General features: G+C 44.6%; 1 protein-coding gene across 1 annotated transcript in view; it reads left to right on the top strand.

Annotated features, from left to right (window-relative positions):
- Nucleotides 1-22,866, top strand: part of adamts10 (ADAM metallopeptidase with thrombospondin type 1 motif, 10) — a 67,382-nt gene extending 44,516 nt beyond the window's left edge. The window contains exons 17-26 of the mRNA XM_084065750.1: nucleotides 4,105-4,238; nucleotides 7,566-7,689; nucleotides 11,822-11,902; nucleotides 12,215-12,378; nucleotides 13,266-13,392; nucleotides 14,818-14,947; nucleotides 15,819-16,023; nucleotides 18,189-18,365; nucleotides 19,782-19,947; nucleotides 20,389-22,866. Of these exons, the coding sequence (XP_083921876.1) occupies nucleotides 4,105-4,238; nucleotides 7,566-7,689; nucleotides 11,822-11,902; nucleotides 12,215-12,378; nucleotides 13,266-13,392; nucleotides 14,818-14,947; nucleotides 15,819-16,023; nucleotides 18,189-18,365; nucleotides 19,782-19,947; nucleotides 20,389-20,498 (1,418 nt within the window). The 3' untranslated portion in view covers nucleotides 20,499-22,866. The remainder of the gene's footprint in view (nucleotides 1-4,104; nucleotides 4,239-7,565; nucleotides 7,690-11,821; nucleotides 11,903-12,214; nucleotides 12,379-13,265; nucleotides 13,393-14,817; nucleotides 14,948-15,818; nucleotides 16,024-18,188; nucleotides 18,366-19,781; nucleotides 19,948-20,388) is intronic.

Below are 22,866 nucleotides of genomic sequence, written 5' to 3'. Positions count from 1 at the left end.
CGAGCGAGCAGGAGTGTTGACGGAAGCGGCTAGAACGGTGAGCAAAGGAGCAAAGTGAGGAGGGAAGGGGTGGAGAGAGAGAAAGAGAGAGGGAGAGGGAATGAAAGCTGCAAATGGCAAACCTCTCTCCTGTCTGGTCTACAGATGCTGGCTCTGCGAAGCCACGCATCCCCCGGTGCCTTGCGAGAGAATTCCTTGCGCCTGATGAGCGCTACACTGGACGAGAAAGATAAATAGTTTCGACGACATAACTGCCTTTAATCTAGCCCCCTCCAATAACATAATGGCTTACAGAGATGGCTGGGGCTGGCCTGCTCCAACTTCAGGCAACAAGTGCTCCTTTCATCAAGTCAGCTGATTTTACAATGGAAATCCCTTGCAGCTGTTAAAATACGAGCCGTGCCATAGACTCTGCCCTGCGTTAAAGGCCAGATTACACACAGCCCCCCCCCCTATACTTGCTCCCTCTCCCTCTCCTACTCTCCGTTTTACCTCGCTCGTCTACTTCTCTCATGTCCATCTACCCCTTCCCACCACACGCACACACACACACGAACACGCACACACACACACACACACACACACACACACACACACACACACACACACACACACACACACACACACACACACACACACACAACAGCTCGGTGAAAGCTGTTTACCGCTCCCCCCTTTTCTCTGTATGGCCTCTACATTCTGAAGTCTTATACTCTTTCCCTCTCTCTCCTTTTGTCTTTCTTTCGCTGTTATGCAGCCAGACATGAGGCCAGGCAGTTTCTCTCACCTCTGCCTGTCTCTGTCTCTGTCTTTCTCTCTCTCTCTGTCTGTAAATTTCTCTCTATTCTGTTCACTTGAGCCACAGCCTTCTCTCAGTGCAGACGGCCAAGGACAGTTCATTAAAAAATCTGCAGAGTATTTTCTTTTTTTTGTGAGCCAGTGCACATTGTTGTGCACAGTCCAGCAGTCTTCACATTTAGCCATACAAAAGCCCCCCAAGTTAGAGTCCACTGGGCCTCTGGAGACCTTACACCACACGCACGCACGCACGCACGTACGCACGCACGCACGCACGCACGCACGCACGCACGCACGCACGCACGCACGCACGCACGCACGCACACGCACACGCACACGCACACGCACACGCACACACACACACACACACGTATATGCATGTACACACATTCACTCAGTCATACTGTTTAGGTTAACTCACTTTTCCAGTCACACACACACACACACACACACACACACACACACACACACACACACACACACACACACACACATGCACGGTCACATGCACGGTCTCGCACTCAACTGCCCCAAGCCTCTTTCTTACTATGGACTGTCCTGGCAAAGCATGGCACCTTGGGAATTGTAGTTTTCCATGGTCTCACCACTTTGTCGTCTGCTAGCCTGCTAGGCCTCCCTGCACAGTACACTCTCTCTATTTCAGCCTCTCTCTCTCTCTCTCTCTCTCTCTCTCTCTCTCTCTCTCTCTCTCTCTTTCAAGCTTTCCCAGTACATACTGTACCTGCTTCACCACTGCCAGCACAAACAAACACAGGCTAGAGTGATTTCAACAGCCACTCAAAATTGTGGAGCTGTTGGCTAGCTGGATGGATTAAGGATATATATAGTTGACTTCAGTGGGGAATACGTGAAGTGAGTGTGCGCGTGTGCATGTGTGTGCTTGCATGCAAACGCGTGTGCATTGCAGCTGTAAAATGAACAGAGAGAAACATTTGTAAGGGACAAAAGCTGTGCTGTGCGTATCTAAATGAGACCATTTAGTTGTGTGTGTGTGCGTGCACGTGCATGCATCATTATGTGAACATAAGAATGTAGTAACCAAACGTTCATTCAAGCATCCTCCAGGTCCATGGTTCTCAAAGTGGGGTACGGGGACCCCCAGGGGTCCTTGAGCGGGTTCCAGGGGGTACCCAGATAAATGTTGGATAGTTAGGAACCAAATGGAACCTTATGTTGCTGTAACTCTGAGAGTGTACAAATGGAACCAAATGGACCCTTACGGGTCCATTTGGTTCCATTTGTACACTCTCAGAGTTATGGTGGTCCGTGGTCTAATGCAGGGGTTCTCAAAGTGGGGTCCGGGGACCACCAGGGCCCTACATACATCAGCTATTTATAAAAGAATCTTGACATTCTTTGAAAATGTTTGAATTTTTTTTACATTTTTAACTTTAATCTTGGATGGGGGTCCTTGGCACAAAATCTTTTCAGATGGGGGTCCGCGGCCAAATACACATTCATTTAGGGGTACTTGACCTGAAAAAGTTTGAGAACCACTGCTCCAGGTCACAGTATAATAACCACCTCCTCATCCAACCACTTGACTGCAGGGGCCTCTCATACTAAACACGTTACAGTATGCATTCATTCGTACGGTTCCTCTTCCAGGGAGGAATTAGTGAGGGTTTAGCACCTTCCTCTTGCTGCTCGCTTATGGCAAGTGATTGGCCATAACTCAGACATGGAAACCAAGACAGCCTTGCAGGCTGGTGAATAAAAGCTGTGTGCGTGTGCGCACTGTGCATATAGGCCATTTGTTCTATAATATACTGTAGGCGTGTGCGTGCGCTCACATTTGGCTTTCCCGGCCACTGGGGTAGATCACTAGCATGACCAATAATTTAGAGTAAATCACAGCAATTATTATAGAACAAAATTACCTATATGCATTGCACAGTGTGCGCGCACGCACACACGCACGCACACACACATGCGCGCGTGCACACTCACACACACACACACACACACGCATGCATGAGTGCACTAGCACCCCAATGCACCCCCCAGACCTCAACACGTCTCTTTACTTCCCGTTTGTCCCGTCTTCTGCCTTCCTCATTCACCTACTGGACGGAGCATTAGAAAGTTGTCATCTTCACCACAAACATTTTTGAAAGATGTGGGAATCGTTACACATCTATATGTAATTATAAATGTTCCTTTTTGACACCTGATTCGGAGAAAATCGACAAAGCACACCTTGCGGCCCGGTTAACAAACAACGTCAAATTCACCAATCTGAAGGCCCTGTCAAGGAGGAAGTGGGCTGATATCCTAAACCGTTGGTTCTCAAAGTGGGGTCCGGGGACCCCCAGGGGTACTTGAGGGGGTTCCAGGGGGTCCCCAGCTAAATGATGGATAGGAACCAAATGGACCCTTATGGGTCCATTTGGTTCCATTTGCACACTCTCAGAGTTAAATTAACATTGATTTTACAATATAAATTGGGGTCCCAGAGATAGAAACGCTATTAAATGGGGGTCCGTAGCCCTAATGCATGTCAAACTGGGGGTCCTTGAAATTAAAATGGTTGAGAATCACTGCTAGAGAGCCGTAAAAATCTTCTCTTATGGGGGCCCCTGGCTTATCTTTTCAAATGGGGGTCCACGGGCTAATAAGTGTCAATTTGGGGGTCCTTGACATGAAAAAGTTTGAGAACCACTGTCCTAAACAAAACGAGATATCGAGCGTCTGCTAAATTGTAAATTGTATATATAGCAACTGATCTGCTGCTTAGACTCTTGTATGCGGGACACATGCATACTGTATAATACATACTCACTTGCTGTACAAAGCTTTATTACAACAGCGTGGTGTCACTGGAGCATGTCAAAATGCGTCCTGTGGGAGCCGTTTGTTTTCTCTGTTTGAATGAACAGAGTAATGTTGTTAACTCAACACAGCAGAGTGAACGTTGTGTAAAACATAAATGGGTTTCTATATAGAGCCTAACCGATGGCAGATTTTTGGGTCTGATTTCGAAGAGTAGTCGACCACCGATTAATCTTGAAAATCTTGAAACCTATTTGAAAAACTTTGATTAAAGTTACTATTTGAGAACATTTAACTATTTATATCTGCAGTATGTGTGTATTTGTGTTTTTACATGACATTACGATGATCATGTCTATAAATGTCCTCCTATCTCTTTATTCGTGTGTGTGTGTGTGTGTGTGTGTGTGTGTGTGTGTGTGTGTGTGTGTGTGTGTGTGTGTGTGTGTGTGTGTGTGTGTGTGTGTGTGTGTGTGTGTGTGTGTGTGTGTGTGTGTGTGTGTGTGTGTGTAGGAGGGGTGAAGTCTTGTTCTTTAAACTGTCTGGCGGAAGGATACAACTTCTACACTGAGCGTGCTCCGGCTGTGGTGGATGGCACACCTTGCCGATCTGAGACGTTAGATGTGTGTGTAAATGGAGAATGCAAGGTGAGTTGAGTACAGTAGTTTACAGTGTAATGTAAAACATTTCACTACATACAGTAGTTTACAGTGTAATGTAAAACATGTCACTGTGTAGTTTACAGTGTAATGTAAAACATGTTACTGTGTAGTTTACAGTGTAATGTAACACATGTCACTATGTAGTTTACAGTGTAATGTAAAACATGTCACTGCTTAGTTTACAGTGTAATGTAAAACATGTCACTGTGTAGTTAACAGAGTGTACACAATCCTCAGTGTTCATTTCAATCAGTGTACATTGCAAATCCATGGTTCCATTTGTGAACTCTCACTCACTCTCGTAGTTTACAGAGTGTGCACAGTTCATTTAAATCAGATAGCGGACAAATGGAACTAAATGACCTTACGGGTCCATTTGGTTCCATTTGTGCACTCTCTCACCCTCATTGCTCATTTAAATCAGATAGTGTACACATGGAGCCAAATGACCTTACGGGTCCATTTGGTTCCATTTGTGCACTATCCGATTCAAATGAACACTTGTGGTTTTTACTGTGAACTGGGTGAGCACCATGATCAGGTGACAAAGTGAAAACAGCAGCCTCATTGGCAGCAGTTTTCTTTCCAGCCACTGGTCAATTGACATTGTAATTCTCTCACCGCTAAATGACGATAAAGCCAGATTAAACTTTTCCGCATTTCGCCGGAGGGGGGGACTGCCTGGAACTCCCGCGGGTCCCTTTAGCCCACTTTCAGACCCACTGACGTAGATCAAGGCTTCTTAAAACATTTCCAGCCTGGGACCTAAACAGGAAATTGAGTGTGGCCCTGGGACCCAGACTCATTAAAACATATTGGCACCCCTGTCATGTGGGGACCCACTACAAAACCCACTCCTGCAACATAATTTGGCTCCCAAGTTCAACCCATATGTTGCAGAAATAGCTTCAAGTGTTAGAAAGGGTGTAGCTAAGTCATAACTGGTGATAATAGTGCATAGTTTAGATGGTGATACTGTAGTGGTGATAGTTGCTCCTCCTGTTGATTTTGGACTCTGACAGAAGGGGGGAGGGGGGGTGCACATGTAGGGAGGAACAGACTGGAGGACAAAAAAAACTAAACCATGAACAACACTTAACCACAAAACATCCAAATTGTTATTCTGTGGTCTCCTGAAGTTTTGTAGAGCAAAGCGGGATCTCATTCTGATGATTAGGCACTACCCCCCGTTTATCAACAGCCCTTTTCTGTCCTCCTCTCCTCCTTCTACATCTCCTTCTCTCTCTCTCTCTCTCTCTCTCTCTCTCTCTCTCTCTCTCTCTCTCTCTCTATCTCTCTCTCTCTCTCTCTCTCTGTCTCTGTCTCTGTCTCTGTACTGTTCTCACTGCCCAGCTCTTTTCTGCTCTGTAAGAACTCAGTGACCCTCCGGCTCAGCTGTTAGTCTGTCTACACTGCTCGCTGGCTGCTATACACATTCACTCTCCCTCTCACTCCCTCACTTCTTTTCTGGCCGCTCTGCATCTTATTTTTTTCCGTCTTGCCCCATGCATACTTTTCTCTTTCTTGTGATTTCTCTGTTTGTAATTTAATATGTGCCTCTTTCTCTCTCCCTTTCTTATTTATAGTATTTATGGTGCACATAAAAATTCAGACACATTGAGGAGAAACCCGCGAGCTTTGTTTGCAGCCTCATGGTGCAGTTTGAGGATAGAGGGAGAAACAGGAGGTGGTGTGCACATGGCCAGGAGAACATATGCTTCCAACATGGTGCTGCAGAGGCAAACCAGAGAGAACTCCTTACCAGAGAACTTGGTCAAAAGTCAGTGTAGAAAACATTTGAAACATCTGTGAAAGCGATAGGAGCAGGTGAACCCAGGTGAAAGCCATGCTCTCTTAATGACTTCACCTTTCGGTTCAATTCAGTCTCAGGAGGGTAGATGTGGATGAAGATGAGGAGAGAAGTCAGGGGTTAAAGTTTTCTGGAGTACTGAGAAGACAATTTAGACATGAATCTGTGCAAAAGGAAACATGACGCTGTGATAGGAGGGGGTGCTCAGTGCATCATGGTCCTGGAACACAATCAGTGTTGCATGTCCAAACTTTTGTCATATCATTGCTCAATCTTTGTTTTTCAGTTCTTGTCTGTCAGAACATTGTCAGAACATGGCGTTTGTACATGTGTTAACACATTTGTGTGAAAGTTTACAATTGCTCAACTTGTGAGTGGTGTAAAATGAGCATTTTTAGCATTTTGGGAGTTCCTGGTGTCCCGGTCCAGTCAGTATTGCACCAAACAGGGAATAATTGCTTTCACAGTGGGAATGCCTGACTTGGAGAACCGGGGTGTGACAGAAACTAGTGACCAATAAGGAAAGTCTATTTCTTTTTCTTTTATTTAGAGGTAAATGGTTTGGCATGGATGCTTGTTTCAAAAGCTGCACTGAGCACTCCTTCACTCATTCTCATAAAATAGAATTTTCAGCACCGCAAACAGGATAATATGCATTCTTATTTTAACTTTGTTCTTTTGTACATTTAAAAAAAAACAATTCTCTAAATCTAATCATGTGGGGTCTGCTGCTGTTTGGGTCTCATTTAATTTGGTAGCCAGTAGAGCTCTCGCCTATCGACAAGGTCATGGGTTTGATCCCAAGCACTACCAACTCAGCGTATGAGTAGTGCAGCTTGGGTGTGGCAAGTCGTGCGGTAAGTACTGAGAGCTGATGGTAGGTGTGGCGCTCCACCTCAGCAATCCATCTCAGCGCTTTGCAACAGGTATAGGCGCCCGCGTTCTCGGCTGATAACGACAATAAGCCCCTCCGACCTACTGTATCTTCATCAATCATTAAAATGATCCACTCTTAATGCTGGCTTTCATTTTGAACTGTGAATTGACACGTCGAAGAAACAGTTGTTCAGCTGAACCCAAAGCTGCAGTTTTACCCCAATTTGTAACTACTACACAAAGTCCTTAAAATATAAGTAACACAAATAGTATATGAGATGATATTATGGTAACAACTAGCCAACTAGATTTGGAAGTACCAGCTGCTGATCTCAACATGAAACAATCATCAGTTAGACTGATGTGGGTAGTGTTGTTAAAAAGGAATTCAGATTGGCATGAAAGCAATATGTCTGAAGAGAAACAGGGAACACATCTGGATTGGTCATCTGTTGCGTTGTGTTGTTTTGGAAGAGACGTGTGGAACGCATCAAGAGACAATCCTTCAACCTGACCTCTGATACCTTTCACCTCTCTAAACTCTTAACTGCCCTTTCGACCCCCCCCCTCCCTCCCCCCGACCCACAACTGACCCTGACCCTGCCCCATCTCCTCCCTGCCTGCAGCACGTGGGCTGCGACCGCATCTTGGGTTCGGACGTGCGCGAGGACCGCTGCCGGAACTGCGGGGGCGACGGAAGCAGCTGTGAGGCCATCGAGGGCGTCTTCAACGACTCCCTGCCTGAAGGAGGTAGGATGCTAAAGATACCGACACTCTCTCACTCTGTCTGTCTGTCTTTTTGTCTCTCTGTATTCCTCATCTATCGCTGCCTCTCTCTCTCTCTCTCTCTCTCTATTCCAGCGATTCCCAACATGTAGGCCGGGGCCCACTGGTGGGCCTTGAGAATATTGCGGGTGGGCCCCAAAATAATCGGCAAAACACTACAATTTTATTGCTAATAATATAAGCATGAATATAAAAAATGAATGCTCTGAAAATGCATGCAGCCCACCCATCTGACCACTTAATTTAAGCAGTCAGATGGGTGGGCCGCGAACACTTTCGAGATTTTCAAGTGGACCCTGATCCACAAAAGGTTGGGAACCACTGCCCTAGTCGAAATATTGTTTTCCACCCAAACAATAGCTTCAGTGTCAGGGATACCTTTGCGCAACACTAAAACTAAAGCCAGCCCTATAGCAGGGGTCTTCAACAGGGGGTCCGGGATCCCTAGGGGTCCCCAGAGTAACAACAGGGGGTCCGCCAAATCTTTGTGAGATGGGCACATTAGCCGAAAATAGACGATAATGTATGTCAAACAAGTCTATGAAGCTAAATCTATGAAAAAGTTTAATCTGCAACACAGTTCTATACAATAGTGGGGGGGTCCCTGCTTCATCTTTCTCTCAGCTAAGGGGTCCCTGGCCTGAAAAACGTTGAAGACCCCTGCCCTATAGCCATGGTCGCTCAAAGACTGTAGGGTGCTTTGTTACTGCAGCGCAGACAGAAGAAAAAGGTTTAAAGTAATTAGATGTGTGACGGTCTCAGTGTGGGCAATGCTCTGTAGATGGTGAAGACAAGATAAAGACTCTAATTTGGCCTCCTTTCAGTCGAGAGGGGGGGGGGGGGGTAGACTTCAGTACTGGAAAAGTCTCCAGGCTTCCGAGAAGAAGATTAGGGGCTAACATGAGGCTTTTACCCTGAGATGTTACACAACATAATTGTGCCGCTCTCCCAACAATGCACACATGCATCTTGTGTATTTTGGATTCTGACATTTTGTTGGATTAGGAGACCCTGGATACGCAGAACGTAGCCCACAGTTGTCTGTTCACATGTGAGTTCTATTCACAGCCGTCTGTTACAGTATAGGCATTACTTTGATCAAGCTGAAATGAAATAAAACATACTGTAGCTGGTGAACAATCTCTTGCTTACCAGTTAACGCCTGTTGTAGTACTGTCTTGTGCCATAGTGTTTCTGATGATGAATGGTTAGCGATTAATATTGTTTAAACATAGTAACACAGTCCAGATTTAAACATGCCATTTAAACCAGCAGTGCCGGATGTTAGCCTTGTCAGTCACAGGCTCTAAGTCATCCTGAGTCTTTGGCCATGATGACAAGGGCATAAGCGCTCTATTCTGGAACTTCATTGACTAACTGTTCCCTCCTGAGGAGTTCTAACAGAGGGCCTTGGAAGTCCGTAAGTCTCTCATTATAGACTGCACTGTAGGCTAACATCATGCAGGTACCTGATACTCAACCCCACTCTCAGCCAAATGGCTTCTCAAGACACCACAGTCAGAATTAAGTAGATGAGGTCTGTCTTCCGGGAACTTGGGAAGTTTGTGTGTGTGTGTGTGTGTGCGTAAGTGTGTGTGTGTGTGTGTGTGCGGGCGCGCGCGCGCGCGCGCGTGTGTGTGTGTGTGTGTGTGTGTGTGTGTGTGTGTGTGTGTGTGTGTGTGTGTGTGTGTGTGTGTGTGTGTGTGTGTGTGTGTGTGTGTGTGTGTGTGTGTGTGTGTGTGTGTGTGTGTAAGGGGTGTTTCTGTGTGCATGGATCCCTGTGCAAACAACAGCAAAAGAGTGTGTGCATATATATACAGTATGTGTTTGTATACAGTGTTTGTATACACATATATATATATATACACGTGTGTATATATTATATATATATATATATATACACACACACACACACACACACACACACACACACACACACACACACACACACACACACACACACACACACACACACACACACACACGTATATTTGTGTATGGAGGGCATACATGTATATATATATATATATATATATATACATACATATGGTTTGTCCTATATCTGCCAGCCACCCAGGGACACGTGGCAGACAGATTTAGGTGAGGTCCAACCCGTGTGGCTTGAGGTTCGGCCGCTGTGGGGAACTATTCTGGGCAACGTTTCCCCCGCAACACCACCTCCAGAGTCTCCGGCCCCACTGTCAGCACCGCTCACCCTCTTCCAAAAACCCTCAGAGTGAACACACCCTAGGGCAGGCTGGGCAGGTGGCCATGCTTTGGACCACAGTTACCAGACTAGCTACCCAGCCAGCGGTACCCCCAAATACCCCTGCTGAATATCTATGTACTAGTCCTGAACTGAAGGTCAAGCTGAGGTTTATTTGACACGTTATCCAAGATCAATACTTTTATTTTTGAAATAAACCACCACCACCACCACATGCCATTAGCCCCCCATCCCGTTCCATATCTCTCATTCCATTCCAGTCAATCATTCAGTCATCCAATCTTTCATCCCCATCTCCAACACCAGCCCAGTGTCCATGCTGCAGAGCCGGGACGTGAGGGGTATTCTGGGCAGCAGGGATTTGTGGTTTGAGTCATTCAGTCATCATGTCTACAGCAGCTCTCCGATACAAGCATTTTAGCCAACTGATCTGGGTTGGTGGTTGTCAATAGCTCAGAGAAACTCAAATCAAAACCATAATGATATGATATACGTTTATGGTTTCGAATTGAGTTACATTATATCATCAGAGTATCTCCAATGCTGTCAATGTTCAGCTAACACATAGCCTATCACATGGAGCAAGTGTTTTATGACCCTCAGACCGGGCCAAACCTCTAGAAATGCACCATAAAATGTCAAAAATGCACAGTTTTCCATTGGAAAATCAACTGATGCTTTTGGATTCCAGAAACAAAAAGGTCATTTCTGGACATACATGTGTTCTCCAGGACACCTATTGATGACGATGTGACGGTGTTAATTTGAAGTGAGTGGTCTCTTGCTCAATCACCGTGTGTCCGTCCAGTCTGTGACTCTGGCAGGCGTTGAGGGTTACTGGCGGGTCAAGGGCCGGGGGTTTATAGATCCCTGGCTCTCTATTTACCACACAGACCCTGATTGTTAACAGAGGAACCTCTCCCTCCCTTCCTTTTCTTCTCTCTGTCTCTGTCTCTGTCTCTGTCTGTCTCTCTCTCTCTCTCTCTCTCTCTCTCTCTCTCGCGCGCTGCCTCTTCCCAGGCCAGGCCGGGTGGCCAAAAACCTCAGACTCAGTTCTGCTGTTCTTCCAACCACCCCCCCCCCCACACACACACACACACACACACACACACACACACACACACACACACACACCACTCGCCTCCCGCTCTGTGTCTAGAAACCTCGGCCCAGAACTGGGTTAGTCCAGCCGCTCCAGAGCTCCATGGAAAGGTCAGGGGCCAAGCCTCTCCTTTCCTCTGTGGTCACAGCGCTGGAAGGAATTATTGTATTTCTCTCTACCCCCGCCCCCCCCCCTTCCACCCGACCGTTCCTCCTCCTAACGAGGCTGAAGTTATTTACAGGGCTGCAGTGCCTGGCTAGATGACCAGCTGGCTGGCGGGCCGCACAGCCGGGCCGAACTGAGAGAAGAGAAGAGAGAGGAGAGGGTGGAGGGAGAGACGAGTGTATGAAAAAGAAGGGTGTAGGGAGAGCGGGAGAGAGAAGACAAGCTGATGGTCTCTAGTAAGTTTTAGCGCTCTCTCTAGCACTGATCTGAGCCGCTGAGACCTGCTGCCCAGGAATGTGGTTGGAATCCGTCAACGCTGCTTATTCCATTGGAGTCTCACTGAGCTAAACAGCACTAAAGTAGCTTTTATACATTACTCCCTGCTCTCCCATATGTAAACCTCCTTTACCTTGCCTTCTTCTCTGTCTTTCTGTGTACGTACACAGTAAAATCCCAGTGTTAATTTAACATTGAAGAGTATACAAATTGAACTGTGTGTGTGTGTGTGTGTGTGTGTGTGTGTGTGTGTGTGTGTGTGTGTGTGTGTGTGTGTGTGTGTGTGTGTGTGTGTGTGTGTGTGCGTGTGCGTGCGTTTGTTTCAGGTTATGAGGAGGTGGTCAGAATTCCTAAAGGATCAGTGTTCATCCACATACAGGAGCTCAACGTGTCCCTCAACTACCTGGGTAGGAGCTCATTAAGTTACACTGACACCCTTAACTTTCAATGGACTCTTGAAGTGACAGAACTAAACGGTTATTATCCATTAAGATGTCACAGGGACCTTCATAATTATACATGATGACATCCTCATTAGGTCTGAAGTGTATTCCGCTATGATTTCCACCGAAATTGTTAGGATTGTCTGTGTTTATGTCATCCTGCGGAAGAATTTAATGTCACAGCTCCTGGTTTCAACTAGCAATACAAAACTAGTGGAATCACTACATCATTTGTTCCATCACTTTGCTTCAATCTCTTTTCCGCTCGTGTCCCAGTGCTGAAGAGTAAAGGAGACCAGTACTTCATCAATGGGAAGCTGACCATCGACACGCCCCGAAGGTTTGAGATCGCGGGTACCACCTTCCACTATCGGCGGCCCACCGACGAGCCAGAAACCTTAGAGGCCCTGGGGCCCACTAACATAACACTCATAGTCATGGTGAGAATGTATGTTTAGCACAAATAATAACATGAACTTATCAAACCACCATGTTAATGCATTCTAAGCGTCTAGGTCTTCCTAGAGATCAACTAGAAGGGGCGCTCTGCAGAGAACAGATCTCCGTCAGGCCAGGTAGCCTGCCCAGGGCTGTGCACTGCATAGTATATATAATATCGGCTAACCGGATTAAAACAGTGTGTAAAGTGTGGTCATCATCACCATAGGGTGACCACGTTTTAAGTCGCCCCCTCATCCAATTGTACACGTAAAAACGGGACATTTACAATGGCTTAAAGATCATAGATTCACATGAACTTATAGCTAAAGGACAGGCTCACCACACATACAATAGCACATCATAAATAGACCTGGGCCTACAAATGCCATACTGGGGGGGGTGTTGTCCAATGTGAAACTCGAGTCACTTCCTGACTTGCCTACGTCATTAAAATACGACTCAAATAGGAGGCTGGCCAGACTGATAAGCGAAGTGAGAAAAAAAAATCAGCCGAACGTAGTGAATCAGGCTGGATCCCAGTCTAGGGATTTTTGTGTTGTCCTACTACTACCGTACTGTTAACAAACTTGTTAATAAAGTAGTCAATAAATCAATCAAAGGCCAATAACATTTCAGCAGATGAATGATCACAGAGCACCAGGTGAGGTGATGTGAAGGGATAAAGAAGAATAGCACAGTGAGATAATGTGTTATTGCAATGTGTAGCCTAGTACAAACGACATACTCTGAAGTATAGCCGATGGAAGCACTGCTGTATGAACCGATGCCATCGCAGACCAATCCTTGAATGACTATTCCAAAGGTACAGTGGGCAGGGCTAATGCACACAACAACAAAACATTGTACTTTTTGTTATTGTTCGTAGGTCCTGGTTAGGGAGCAGAACCCGGGAATTCACTACCGTTTCAATCCTCCAGTCAGCAGGGATCCTCTGAGTGGTTATGCATGGTACTACACCTCCTGGTCCCGCTGCTCAGTCCTCTGCGCTGGAGGTACACTGTATGCACGCACACACACACACACACACACACACACACACACACACACACACACACACACACACACACACACACACACACACACACACACACACACACACACTTTCCCATCTTTCCATAGTCCTGACCTAAACCATCACCTCTACATGCCCAAACCAGCTTTGCACAATGTATACTACTACAAGGTATCAGTACACATGTGGTTATGCCTTATTTTTGCACATTTCTCTTTTTAATGTTATGTTGATGTTGCACACAGTCATGCCTTATTTCTTAGCAATATTTTTTCAATAATTGTTATATTATTGTTGATGGTACTACGGTTATGCCTTATTTGTAATTATATAATTATGGTTATGCCTTATTTGCTCATTTATATGTATATAATTATATATTTCTATTGTATTACAATGATGTTGCTACTGCTTTTATCATAGTCAATCTATCTATCAAATATTTCCTTCCTTCCTTCTTTGTGGGGATGTTGGGTTCTCACAAAGATAGAAGTGCAAGTACACACACACACACACACACACACACACACACACACACACACACACACACACACACACACACACACACACACACACACACACACACACACACACACACACACACACACACACACACACACACACAAACTAACATACACACACAGTGGCACATGAAAACACACAATCTAAATCCCTGCGTGGCTCTGTACTGGTTTGTAGAGTAACATGAACCCAGGGAATAACCACGGGAATGGAATGTTCAATGCTGGAAGACTAGAGTGGGTGGTTGAAACCATCAGGCATTTGAGAAGCTCAGAGACCATGAGGCCTTGCTTTGATGACAACGGCCCTCTCTCGACTAGTGTTAATGATCCAAAGCTGCTGTGCCCGATAAGAACCCGTTCACCCCTGTCCAAAGCCAATTCACTCACTAATGACCAACACAAAACCCTGACTAAATAGGGGACTTGTTGTTGACAAGCTAGTGTTATACGTGTGTATTCTCAATGATCATCTGTAATTTAAGCCTGATTTATACTTTATTGTATGATGATGTAGTTGCGAGCTGAAAATAGCGCGACACCATCTTTCGTGTCATTTCCCATCAAGACTTTGCACATAAACATTGATACGCACAATTAGGCACACATAAACATTAACGTGCATGATGAATCAGCTCAACTCTAATCTACAAGAGACTGCTGGGTTTTGACTGCTGCATGCATTGGCGAGCAGCACCATAGTGTTACAAGCTCTTTTCTCATCTTGGGGGTTTTTGCTTTCCTCGTCACGGGAGTTATTTTCATTGCATTAATAAAAAACAATGTAATGCAATGAAAACGGTCTTTAAAAATAAGTAAATAAATATATAAACATTTCATTGTTCCAAGTATATTTTTATTGTGTGTTTATCTGGCATCCCCAGGTGTGCAGGTGCAGCAGGTGGTTTGTAAGAAGCAGGCAGACCACTCTGTGGTCTACAACCACTTCTGTGACAAGAAGAACAAACCCAAAGACAAGAAAAGAGCCTGCAACTCTGAGCCATGCTCCCCAACGTGAGTAGATCTGAAAGCACACAATCCTCAGTTTTAATGTAACACTGAGTGAGAGTGTAAACATTTTGACACAAATGGGTCCATGTTTACTCTCCCAGAGTTAAATTGTAGTAGTCTCTCGTAGAAGTGATTTATTTGATCTGAGCTCACGTCATCATGTGTTTGTATTTACGTTTGGCCACTTGTGTGCATCTACGTGTTTGCACGCTATTTGGCTGTCTTTGTGTGTGTTGTGTGTCTTTGTGTGTGCGTAACCCACTGTCCTCTGCAAGTATGTACACACACACACACACATGCTTTTGTACTAGATGCTTCCTCCCTGCGAATGCCTGTGGGTCCAGTGTTCTAACTTACTACTGGAGTTTCCATACCACTGTTGGAATCACGCACGTTCCTTAACCCATTCAATCCGGGAACCTATCTACAAATGTCTTCGAAATCCTAACAGTTTTCTGAAAAAACGTATGTTGCTATAGCAGTGGTTCTCAAACCTTTTCATGTCAAGGACCCCCAAAAAAATTATATGTAGTTGGCCGCGGACCCCCCTCTGAAAATATTTTGTTCCAGGGACCCCCAGAAGCAAAGATTTGAGTCAAAAATGTTCCGTTTAAAAATATATATATTCATAGATTTGCACACGTTTTCAAGATTTTTCAAAAAATAGCAGATCTACAAGCTCATAGCGCGGCACTCGGTGCCACGCTTTGAGCTTGTATATCTGCTATTTTGGAATAGCCAAAGTATAAAATAATGGTTATAGCTAAAATCTAAAATGACACAGATTCGTTCCCGGATTGAATGAGTTAACTGAAGAATTAAGCTTGGGTCAAAACAAAATAACCACCTGGCTTCCCTCCGTGCTTCCTCTCAGTTGGTGGACGGGGGAGTGGTCCGACTGCAGCCGCACCTGCAACGGGGGTCTGCAGACGCGCAACGTGCTGTGTAAAAGAAAGATCTCCGCCACGGAGGAGAAGGTCCAGGACGACTCTGTGTGCACGTCCCCACGGCCCTCCTTCACTGAGCCCTGCAGCAATCACACCTGCCCCCCCGAGTGGTTGGCCCTAGACTGGTCAGAGGTAAGGGACCACTGTACTGTGGTGATTAACCATATGGACCCTATCATCCCTATTTTGGGGTGATAACAGTCAGCTAAAAAAAAAGCCAATCTACAAGCTTTGATTGATTGAATACTTTATTAGCAGTTTGTACAGTTCAATACAAGGTCTGCTAAGAGGACTTTAAACCCAAGAAAGCCTGTGGCTTGTTTCCATTGGGGTCCTTTGTACTCAATTCATAGAAACATGTAATGATAGGCAAATATACACTACTATGCAAAACATCATATAAACAGTTTGAAAACAAAAACAAAAATATGTACAATAAACAGTTCGAGGGGGGGGGGGGGGGGGTTAGGCTTTGACCTTTACAGGGCCAGTTTCGAATAGCTCACGTGTAGATCGGCTACTTTTGGCCATTTGAAAATATTAATGTTATATTATCGATTAAATGTTAGTGTTTTGCCATGCACCAGTGGGCCCCGGCCTACAGGTTGGGAATTGCTGGTGTAAGTGGTTAATACAGAAGTCTCTCCCCCATGTGTCTGTGTCGCATTTGTTTTATTCCTACTTGATTACTGCGCAACCACAGCGTTCTGTTGCTCAAGTTGCTCACCGTGCATCTACACTGTATCGTTCCTCATTTTCACAGCAACTTCTTCCTCGTGTTGCTCATCATGCATTTGCCCTGCGTCGTTCCTCATTTTCACGGCAGGGAATACTACAGGGTGTTGCAATGTCGCAAAGAGAAATTGAGCAGACATCTAAAGGTCAAGGTTCCGATGTCGGGAAAAATTACCGGCCGGGCTGTCCGAAGTAGTTTGGACAGTCTGGAGATCTGGGGGTGCAGGAGCGTCCTATGTAGTTATCACCACACTTTCCGAGAAAAAACAAAGTTTGGATGTCAGAAGGAGCATTGCGCTTCACAATCCATGTTTAAAACTGGTGCCTGAAAATAAGACACCCCCCCCCGCCCACACTCCCCCCTCCCACTTGGCACCATATTCTTCTTATCCATTTGAACATTGCTAATACAGACATCTGCTACCTGAAATAAAGAACACCTTACCAATGGAATGCACGGTAGAAGCACGAAGCAGACATATACATCATATAGAACTTTTCAGGGCTAAGAGATCCAGACTTGAAAAAATGCTTGGCACAAGGATACCGGTGCATGAAAGCATTTTATAACCCTTGTCACATGGGAACTTCCACCAGAAACAGGCCCATGATCTATTTTAATCCTGACCCATAGTTTAAAAGTTCCATGGGAGCTTCAAGGTCATCAGATTATTTTCTCCACATATATTTGCCTCAAGTATAGCTGTGCATTTGTAGAGTTTAGTGCATTTTGAAGGATGTCTTGTTCACAAATCCTCACCGATGCATTTGTTCCTCTTTAGAACAGGAAGCTGGCAGGTCTTTATCCTCCACTCCCATGAGTCCCACTCTAAACCTGGGGCTAAACTTTGTTCACTTAATTGAAAGAATGAGACTGTAATGAATTGCATCTTCGAAAGGGACCGCACGCTTTTTAAATGAAATTCTGCTTACTTGGCAAGAGCAGGATAAGAATCATGTCCAGCTGATTTACTGGAACTAAGCAGTCTGTCTGCGTTTCACATAAATAAAACTGCTGCCACCTACTGGAAGGATTATGACATTTTGCTTGAATCTGCAGTGACCCCAGCCCATCCATTCCTCACCTCACACACCCTCTGTGTTATCCCCCTGTCTCTGTCCCCTCCTGCCTCTCTCCCTTCCTTCATGTTTTCTAGTGGTGCAACAGTTAATCGAACTAATCGATTTAAACAATTATTAAGAAATGTTATCGATAATTGATCATTTAATGAAATAATTGATTAATCGATCGCAATTTTGGCATATCATTATAGGCAAAAAGTTTCAGAAAATGTCAAAAACTATCAAAGTAGTCAAAATAACCGATCTACAAGCTCACAGCTTTTAGAACTGCTCACTAGTTTTGCACAAAGGGAGATAATACGAAGTATAAAATACATCAATCGATACATTGATTTGTAAAACATTTTAAACAAAAAAAGTGCTTCTCGATTATTTGATTAATCGAAAAAGTAATCGATTGAACAATCTCTGAGAAAATAATCGACAGGTGCAGCAGACCTAATGTTTTCTCTCCCTGTCCCCCTCCATTGTTTCTCTAGTGCACCCCTACCTGTGGTCCTGGCTACAGGCATCGTGTGATCCTGTGTAAGAGTGGGGACAGTGCGGACACTCTGCCAGAGTTAGAGTGCTCTAAGCAAACCCGCCCTACCAACAGGGTGCGCTGTAACCTGCAGCGCTGTCCCCCGCCTTACTGGATAACGGGACCCTGGGGAGAGGTAAGACTGCACAGACTGGATGCTAGCTGAGTAAAGCCTGAGTTATGTCAAGTATAAATCCTGTTTATCTCCATTTAGCAACTAAAATACACCATGACCATTGTCTTATTATGGAATCCTTATTCATACTGTACATATTGCAGTTAAAGGGGCATTTTCACTTTAAAACCTTGGGGTCATTTTAACGTGTACTCTGGCTTTTGTGTGCCCCCAGACAGTTTTAAAGTTGCTTGATTCAATATTTTATCAGACACACACCCCTCTTATATAAACCCATTGAACTTCTAACTCCATTTTAACCATGTCAGACACATTGAAAACACACGTCCCTGGTTCTGGTGACTGATATTATCAGTGTTTATTTTTATTATTATTTTTCATTTATTTTGTTTTTTATTGTTATTATATTTTTTTTCATTTTCAAAAGAAATATATATGAAAAAAGGAATTGAAAAAACATGCCCCCCTCTTGCATTAGAAGGACATTGTCAGGGGCGCCCGCTGGCCTAGCGGTCCAGACGCATACCAAATATGCTGGTAATCCAGCTATACAGCGCGTTGCGGGTTCCACTCCCGATCCCGACGACCTTTGCTGTGTGTCACCCCCCCATCTCTCTCCCCATTTCCTGTCAGTATACTGTCCTATCAATAAAGGCATAAAAGCCCCCCAAAAATATATATATATATTTAAAAAAAGGACAATATCAGTCACCAGAACCAAGGACGTGTTTTTTCAATAAGTCTAAACTGAGTTTAAAATTCAATGGGTTCAAATAGGAGGGGGACGTGGCTGATAAAATATCTAAATATTGAACCAAAAGCAACTTAAAAACTGTCTGGGGTGCACACAACAGCCAGAGAAGACATAAAATTACCCCAGTAGTGTTTTAAAGTGAAAATACCCCTTTAACCCATTATAACAGGGGAAAGCATCTGTATCATTTTACATTTTAGCGTTGGCTATTCAAAAAATAGCAGATATACAAGCTCACAGCCCGTCACTTCGTGCCAAGCTGCGAGCTTGTACAGTACAATTGCTATTTTTAATTTTATTTAGAAAAATCTTAAAAAAGTGTGAGAACCATCGATTTGGAAGGCATTCATAGAATCAGCCCCAGGTCTTAATGGGTTAATATTTCAGCAGTGATCTCATCAATGTCAGTGTTGCTTCTTCTCTATCCCCCCCCCGGCGCCCCTCTCAATCTGTTTTGAACTGTGTGTGTGTGTGTGTGTGTGTGTGTGTGTGTGTGTGTGTGTGTGTGTGTGTGTGTGTGTGTGTGTGTGTGTGTGTGTGTGTGTGTGTGTGTGTGTGTGTGTGTGTGTGTGTGTGTGTGTGTGCGTGCGTGCGTGCGTGCGTGCGTGCGTGCGTGCGTGCGTGCGTGCGTGCGTGCGTGCGCGCGCGCGTTTGTGTCACAGTGTTCTGCGAAGTGCGGCCTGGGCCAGGAAATGCGTTCTGTGCAGTGTTTGACTCACACTGGCCAGCCGTCCAGCGAGTGTCTGGAGCACCAGCGGCCAGCGATCATGCAGCAGTGCAAGAGTAAATGTGACCTCAGTCTGCCAGTCAGCACAGACAACCCAGAAGGTCAGTGGTCACCCATCACTCACAGTGGTTCTCAAACATTTTTCATTTCAAGGACCCCCAGTAAAATGTATTTTGCCGCAAAACCCAATCAGAAAAAAAAGAAAATGATTGTTGTAAAATACTAGATTTACAAGTTCAAAGCACGTTGTGTGAGCTTGTACATCGGCTATTTTCGAATAGCCGAAGATTAAAAAAGTTAAAGTGGTCAAACTTATTTTTTATGCTATATTAACTAAGTTTGTTGTCGACCCCAATGAACTCCGCCATGGACCCCTGGGTGTCCCCGAACCCTACTTTGAGAACCACTGATCTAACCAATCCAAATCTACAGTATTCATGCATAATTTATGTCTCATGCCTAGAGCGTAGTCCAAAAAACACAAAAAGTCAATGAGACCAAGGAAATGCTTTGATCCATTATTGTTTTGTTTGTCTGTACAGAGTGTAAAGATGTGAACACTGTGGCCTACTGCCCCCTGGTGCTCAGGTTTAAGTTCTGCAGCCGGCCTTACTTCAGACAGATGTGCTGCAAGACCTGCCAGGGACATTGATCTGGTGATCCACAAACTCACAGCCTCCCTCCTTGGGCTCAGTACACAACACAACTCACACCTGTCCAAAAACTCTACCAATGGATCTTAAATCAGCAGCCCATATAGAACTTCTAACAAATTGTGTTGTAAGACGGACTTGGGACACTGTCATTCAGAGAACTACATTTGGTCCCATGATTATCCTGATGGGCTTAATCCTGAATCCAGCCCAGAAGTTGGAGGCTAACCCAGGCCCCAGAACTGAGCTCTGTTGGACCAGCCTGAGCTGAGATAGACATTCCACAGGAGAGAAGGCTGCTGCTTGGGAAAGATGGAAAGAGAAAAGAGGGTGAGAAAGAGAGAGAGGAAGGCGAGAGAGAAAGAAAGAAAAGAGAGAAACGTATTTTGATCCTGTTCTGTACCAGTGATCTGATATAACTCTCTCCCACTATCAGCGTCTCTCTTTGTCTTTGTCTCTCTCTCTCTTGATAGTATACTATCCCTCTAATGAAATATTATGGTGCTACTACATTTTATCATGGCCACAGGACTGGTCACTGTACTCAATCACTTGACTTCCTCTAGTAGTCTCTTTGCTGGAGTGGCCCAAACAGTTATAGTGAATTATCAAACCTGTATATTAGCAGGCATTGTGTCTGTGTATGTATACAACAATCTCCTTCGTAGAAATGTCATTTTCCATATAACTTTGCCCTTGAAAAGGAATACGTTAGTCAAAATGAAAAGGATTTGTATGTATGTTTTCTGACAGTTACTTGACCACATTACATTTTAAAGCTATTGCTTCTCATCAACATCTTCAACCATCCTCACAGATGTTCAGTCTGAAGGAAGAGCAGTGTGATTTGCACAACGTCCGAGCAGTCAGAGGACACCTGTCTTTTACATTTGTGCTAACATGTTTTGACTTGAGCTCTGTGTGTAAACCATGGCTGTATGTCTGTCTCTGTCTTGTTCTATGCTCACTGCAGTGAATCTGCCATAGTCTTGCCATTTTGCTGGAAACACTACGACGCGGTCACTCATTCATTCACTTAAACCTCATCACCTCTGCATTACTATAGTACTTACTGCTCCGTTAATACTACATGGGCAAACCAGAGACACTGCCTTGCTTGTTATATGTGCAAAGGCAACACTCACTTGCTTGGACATTTTCAGATCAGGCTGTTGTCCTTTGCATGGCCTTCTACTGTGTTTGCCTGCAAGGCGTTCAACAAGGCGCCTCAACGGGTGGTATCAGTGTCGGGGTATGAAAATGCCTCGGCACAAGCTTTGCTGTTCATTTACTGGGACTTACAGTATATGCCACATGGTAATACTCATGGTCAGGCACTATAGTGCTAGTAACTTTTGCTGCGAGTGGAAACTCACAGCACAGCAAGCAAGCAGTATCGCACAGTGACTGGCCTCTGACAGGCAGGGAGCAAGTCCACTGAGGAGATCATGACATCTGGCCCTACTGTATTCAAAAAGCACTTTATAGTAGGAGTGGTAATCTGAAGCTGGATTTACACTGCCGCTAAAGAACAGATTTTTTTTGTTTTGTTTTGTACTTTTGTGGCACATCTGATCTTTTCACAGCTGTCTCAGCATTAAGAAACCACATGCAATCTAATTTTACTGTTTATTCAATCAAGTCTGTGCCACGAAGGGTTTAAATTTGGATTTTTCTGTTCCACTTTTTTGTCTTTAAGGACAGCCTTTTAAGCTATATGGTCACTCATATGGCCCGACCAGTGACTCGGGATCAGATATTCTTGTGGGAAAACTTTTATGAATAACAGTCCCTGGTTGTATTCCCTCAGACCCATGTAACCCCTCACATTGAATAGGTGTGGTAGCCCATCTTAAATTGTCTGAGAAGAAGATATTGGTTTTATTGACAGATTTTTTTAAGGCTAAACTATACTTTGCCACATACTGTAGCTGTGTTATACGACAGAAATTACATATTTTCAACTTAAATAGGGGATGAAGTATAAATATGCTGTTAACTTTATAGTATATAGCCTAAACCTGTTTCAGAGGTATTTCCACCCTGATAAAAAAACTACAGTTTGTGGAGCCCACTGCCTGACGCTCTATCCAACTGCACCATCATGTTTTGAACCACTTGACCCCTAGCATCCCTGTTCTGGGGGGAACATTCACCGAAAATATAATTGCGATGCTTTGTGAGCTTGTAGATCGGCTATTTTCGGAGAAGAGATTTGGTGTGGGGGGGGGGGGGCGGACCAAGTACAGAGCCAATCAACAAAGTCTAGAGGGTTTATTATGAGGTTAATTATGACCTGGCTTCTTCACACTCATCCACACTGTTCATAGCTGAAAGCAGCTCTATGTAACACTAGAAAACACATGA

This window comes from Gymnoscopelus microlampas, assembly GCF_963454915.1.
Source record: "Gymnoscopelus microlampas genome assembly, chromosome: 9".
NCBI lineage: Eukaryota > Metazoa > Chordata > Actinopteri > Myctophiformes > Myctophidae > Gymnoscopelus > Gymnoscopelus microlampas.
Note: the sequence above shows the minus strand (reverse complement) of the source record. Positions and strands in the feature narration are given on the sequence as shown.